This window comes from Vigna unguiculata, chromosome 10 (assembly GCF_037176805.1).
Source record: "Vigna unguiculata cultivar grain cowpea cultivar isolate G323 ecotype 2 chromosome 10, ASM3717680v1, whole genome shotgun sequence".
In the NCBI taxonomy this organism is placed as follows: domain Eukaryota; kingdom Viridiplantae; phylum Streptophyta; class Magnoliopsida; order Fabales; family Fabaceae; genus Vigna; species Vigna unguiculata.
In genome coordinates, this window is record NC_140801.1 from 1699390 (window position 1) to 1705386 (window position 5997).

General features: G+C 39.7%; 1 protein-coding gene across 1 annotated transcript; it reads left to right on the plus strand.

Moving 5' to 3' along the window:
* Positions 1 to 223: 223 nt before the first annotated feature.
* Positions 224 to 2081, plus strand: LOC114166922 (uncharacterized). Its single transcript, XM_028051809.1, has 2 exons — positions 224 to 1005; positions 1868 to 2081. Exons 1-2 carry the CDS (start codon positions 224 to 226, stop codon positions 2079 to 2081), a joined length of 996 nt encoding a protein of 331 aa, XP_027907610.1.
* Positions 2082 to 5997: the final 3916 nt, after the last annotated feature.

The window sequence follows — 5997 nt, forward strand, 5'->3', positions numbered from 1 at the left end:
TACTTGAGGCGCTGAGTTCAGGCAATCCATGAACCATTTGTCGTGTTTGTAGTGTCTTCAAGCCTTTGTAGTTTAAATGGCCAAACCTTTGATGCCAAAGGTAAGTCAGGTTAGAGGAGGTATGTAGACACTCTTCAATGGCATTAGGGTTAGAGCTTTCATTAAAGAGAATAAACATACGGTTGATACTCATTTTTGTATGTGCAATTAATCCTTTAGAGGGATGATAAATGTTGCATATTCCATTTTGTATAAGAATAGCAAGACCCTTTTCTTGCAACTGTCCCATGCTCAACAAATTTTTATGAAGCTCTGGGACGTAGTATACATCTCGAATAAGAAAGGCAGTGCCATTTGTAACATCCCTGGTCGTAGGTGTAGAACACCACTGTGTTGGTATCAGGATGGGGAAGCCCTTATGCTTGGTCCCGAGTTTCTGCAGCAGACAACTGGAAAAGTTAAATTAATCCAGGATCGGATGAGAGCCACACAAAGTCGGCAAAAGTCCTATGCTGATAAAAGAAGGCGGCCATTAGAGTTTGATGAAGGTGATCATGTGTTTCTACGGGTTACCCCAACCACGGGAGTTGGAAGGGTTCTAAAATTGAGGAAGTTGACACCGCGATTTATAGGACCCTATCAGATTACACGGAGAATTGGGCCAGCAGCCTACGAAATTGCCTTGCCACCTCATCTAGCAAACTTGCACAACGTATTCCATGTTTCTCAGTTGAGGAAATACGTTGCAAGTCCAGACCATGTATTAGAGGCTGATGATGTACAAGTGCGGGAAGATTTGACCATACCAGCTGGACCGGTTCGCATCCTAGACTCTCAAGTCAAACATCTGAGGGGTAAGAAGATAAATACGGTGAAGGTGCTTTGGGATGAGGCAACGCACGAGATGACCTGGGAGATGGAGGATCACATGAAGTTATCCTATCCACATCTATTTCCTGGTAAGTCTTGTTTTCGAGGACGAAAACTTTTGAAGGTGGGGGAAATGTAAGACCCGGGAAAAAAATTAAATAATTAATTAAGTAATTAAGTGGATAAATGTGGGTAAGGGGAACCTTTAAAGTAATAAATGCGGAGTGTATGACATGGAAAAGTACTAGCTCATGTGGTTGAGAGTACTTCGATTGTGTGAAAGGACTTGGGTTCGAGTCCTATGTATGTTATTTTTTTGTGTGTTATTAAATTTGTATTATTTTTGTGTATATTAAAACGTGTGGTGGGTTTTATGATTATTGAATTGTATTGGTTAGTATGAAATATGAATTGGTTGCATTGGTTAGGCATTGAGTTGGCTTGTGCATGGATGTGGGTTCAAACCTTGGGAGACCCAAAGGAAACTTCATTTTTGCCATTTTAGGTTTTGATTTGAAGTTGAAGGGTTAAGGAAAAGCCTAGCAGGAGTATCAGTTAGGGGAAGCTGGAAAGCAAGCCAATTAGTGAGTTTGAATGGTCATTTTCCCCTCTTAATGCAGTTTTTTTTCGTTTAAGGTTTTAACTCACCATTAAAACACCACTAAAGAGCCTAATTGTGAAGGAAAAGAAAGTTTTCTGCAGAGGGTATTGCGAGGTAGACAGAGAGTGCGAAATTCAGTGAGGAACTAAGAGTGTGGGTGGATCAGTGGGGGCTGAATTGAGAGAAGGCTAGGGAGATCAATTGGAGTTCAAGGAAAGAAGTAGAAGAATACCGGGGAAGGCTTTAATCCAGGTTAGGGGAGTTGTTTTGCTTGTATATATATCTATATATATATATATATATATATGTATATGTCGTTCGTGTTTTTCTGGACTATATGAAATGTGTAAATTGATGATCCACTGTTATTTTCTGCGTTTTCTGGAAAAATTCCAGAAACCGCCTGGCGGGGTTGAAGGACCGCCAGGCTGCTCATGCCACCAGCGCTTGTTTTCTGGGTTTTGATATGCACCGCCTGGCGGCTAAGGGTAGCCCGCCAGGCGACACGAACTGGGTTACCCAGTTTCTTCTGATTCTTGGTATTTTTGTGGTGTGCGAGGTTCGGGGAGAATCTGGTGATTTGAATATAACTGATTTGATGGATTGTTGATTGTAAAATTTATAATTGGTGGATTAATACATGAATTATAATGGAATTGGGAATTTAGGGTTTATGACGAATTAGAATTGGAAAACATGGTTGATCGCGATGGTGAGTTTTGTTGATTGAAAATAGACAATTAATGTGATTAGGATATGAATGTTGATTGTTGTGTGGAGGTGGAGATATGTTAGAATTAATGCAAAAGGAATTTGGGTTAGTGGTGAACACTGTGAATGCTGGCAAATGTGGCAGTGAGCGAAACTGGTATGAACCGCCTGGCGGCACTTGGGTGACCGCCAGGCGACGCATCAGAGGGGAGAACGTCTTGGTGATGTTGCTGAAGAATGTGTTATGGAGAGTCACAAGGGGGGGATTTCTGGAAGATTTGGGTTAAAAGTCAGTAAATCTCATTTCATGAATTAAGTGAACATACTAACATAGGAGGACTAAGGATTTATTTGTGGTATGACTTAGGTGCAAGTGCAATTAGAGAAGAGTACTGCAAACTGTACTTTGTATTGTGGTGAGTGATGAGCTTACTAGTTACACCATAGGGCATACTCTTGTACTGTATTATGCGAGGCATATCGAGATGAGAGGATTGAGATTCGGGTTTAGCTAATTGTACATATTACAATCTGGTTTGATTTTACGTCTTGTAAAGTTATGAATGAATGAGTGATGGAAATATTATGTAAATGTGGGTCTACTAAGACCTGTAAAAAGTGCCAAAAACCAGTAGCATTGCGCTACTGGTATAGCGCCTGGCGGCGCGAGGTGAACCGCCTGGCGGTAGAGTGAAAGACAAGTGGCAGTGGCCACTGTTAGCGCTAGGCGCCTGGCGGCAGGGTGTTGTCCGCCAGGCGGTGACGGAGAATTTCGGGTCCAATCTGGGCCGCAGCGCCTGGCGGTGGGAGTGTGACCGCTGGGCAGTTTTCTGCCAATATCCGCCTAGCGGTGTCTAAGCGGTACCAGGCGGTTTGTGTGGCTGTACAGTTATCTTCTTTTGCTTGATTAGTGAACTCAAAGGACTAAGTTCACTTCTTTTATGCTTGGGTTGAAGGACTAAGTCCAATAGAGGTCTGGGACGTGCTTGAGTGGTGGAACGCATGATGGGCATGGAACTAGATGAGTTCCCGTCGGCTACTATTGGGCGAGGAGTCCTTAGTATGGTGATTGCATGCGTTGTGCGCACGATGGGCAAGGAACTGTGAAGTTCCCGTCGGCTACTATCGGGCGAGGAGTCCATAGTATGGTGATTGCGTGCGTGCTAGGGTCCAAGTTGTGTAAGCTTGGATGTGTTACTACAGGCGAGGAGTCTGTAGGGTTGGACTATGACCAGGATTGGTTCGTAGGGTTGGACCACGAAAGGGATAGTTTCGTGGAAGCACAGTGAAAGTCCCAGGACCTAGTTTCATGCATGGGACTCAGGAAGGAATCTGAGATCGTGGTGAATAACTTGTACTTAACATGTATCTGTAAATTTTTATTGGGATGAGTATCATATTTAATTTGTTTAATATGCATAACTCACCCTATCTGTGTGTGCATGGCGATGATCGAATGATTCGTTATCCGGGAGCAGATGACTTGACAGGTGAGCCGGGAGACGCTTGAGACCAGAGAGAGGGATGATTTGGGCTTTTTGAAGATTTAAACTTTCTTATGTATTTATGTTTTGGACATTAGCCGTTTTGGCTTTTATGAGTTGTAATGTTTTTGAATTGTGAATGGTTACAATGTTTTGATAGTACGACTTTAATTTCAAGCGTTTTGGGAGTCTGCGTATATAAATGAGGAAAATTTTTATATTGTCGTATTTAGTCTCATTTATTTAATTGTTTGTGATATTTTTAAAGTAACATTCCTTAGAGATGTTACACCATTAAACATCAATCGCACACTTCCTCTGCCAACAACAGTCATTCGAGAGTTGTTTCCACATTTGACAAAGTGTTGTTCTCCTGATACCATTTCTACAAACATACCTTTATCACCACACATATGATTAGAACACCCTGAATCCAGAAACCATGCGCCATTCCTTTTGGACCCCTTTTCAACCGTAGCCATCAAAAGAAGCTCTTCCGTTTCATCTAACTCTGCATAATTTGCTTCTTCTTTGTTCCATTGGGGACATTCATATTGGAAATGTCCCAAGTTGTGGCAGTTGAAGCATTCCACAATGGCCTTTGAGAAATATTGTCTTCCTCTTCCTCGTCCATGACCTAGTCCACAACCTCGATGTGTGCCTCTTCCTCTTCCTCTGCCTCTTCCCTCCAATGTAAGTACTTGCTCATTATCTCGACAGACCTTTTTAAACTTCTGCTCATGGACCACAAAAGAGCTTTGAAGTTCGTCAATAAACATTAACTCTGTGTCCTTGGACTCTTCAATCGAAACCACGACATATGTGAATCGTGCTGTCAAAGTTCGAAGGATTTTTTCAACCACCTTTGCATCGGGCATAAGCTCTCTGCTTCGCATTTTATTTGCCACTGTCATGACTCTAGCAAAATACTCCGTGATGGTTTCTGTTTCTGTCATTTCAAGCACCTCAAACTCCCTTCTCAATGCATTAAGCATTGATTTCTTCACACGATCATTTCCCCCAAATTTCTTTTTCAGGGATTCCCAAACAATCTGGGATGTGCTCCTATCCAAAATTTGTTCGAAAACTAATCTATCAATGGCCCTGAAAAGGTAATGTTTGACTTTGTGATCTTCAGTTCTGGATTTCTCCAACTGCTCTAATTGTGCAGCAGTCAAAACAGTACCTTCGATAGGCTCCTCAACACCATTTTGAATTAAATTCCATAAACCCTTGGCACGTAGAAGATTCTCCATCAATTCACTCCAATGGTCATAATGTTGGCCATCAAAGTAAGGAATTTTTGAAGAGAGTTTGTCGTTGTTCATTGTTGTAAGTTTCTTTTCTCACAGGTAAGCTGCGGCTTATGTATCAGGCCCAGTGGGGGCTCTCTGATACCAGTTTGTAAGGAATAGAATGTATATTGAAACTACTGCCGATTGAGTGCTTTTATTGAATTCAACGAGGCTATTAAATAGTCAGTAACCGAATACATTGGAATAATAACTGAATACATAAAAATAGCTACGTGATAACAGTGAAACATAAAATGCTCCTAAAAGCTAGGCTCAGTAACAGAAAACACTCCTAGAAACTAGGCTTTATGCAACAACAACACAACAGTAAAAATCTTTTCATATATATATATATATATATATATATATATATATATATATATATATATATATATATATATATATATATATATATATATATATATATATATATATATAAGAGTATTTTTCTGAATTAAGTTTAGCGGGTATGGGTATCCACGGGTACGGATACTATGATACCCGTACCCGCCCCGTTAACATGCGGGTATCAAAAATACTTGTATTCAGGGGTAGCGGGTATCCATTTTTAATATTCGTTTCCTATCCATTACGGGTTTTATCCGCGGACCGTGGATATGGATTTTTTTGACATCCCTACTCTTAAAATCATGTAAGTCCGCATCCTAATTAAATCTGCATCAAATTCTCAAGATCAATATACGAACATAAACAAATGTAGTGTAATTATATATAAATACAATTACTTATTCTTAATTTACCCTTCATAATATATTTAATTATTTATTTTTTAAAGAATATGAGTTATGTTTACATATTTTTATTCTAACAATGTTTTTTTTTTTCCATTTATTATTAAAAAATCGTATACACAAGTGCTACTTAGCACACGTGTTTACACTAATATTATTACTAATATTATTACTAATATTATTAGAAAATATTAAATTCAATAAATTTATGTATATGCCATTTTTCATGCAAGAGAAAATAAATATACCGTATTATTGTTAATTGTTAACTAATACGAAATGAC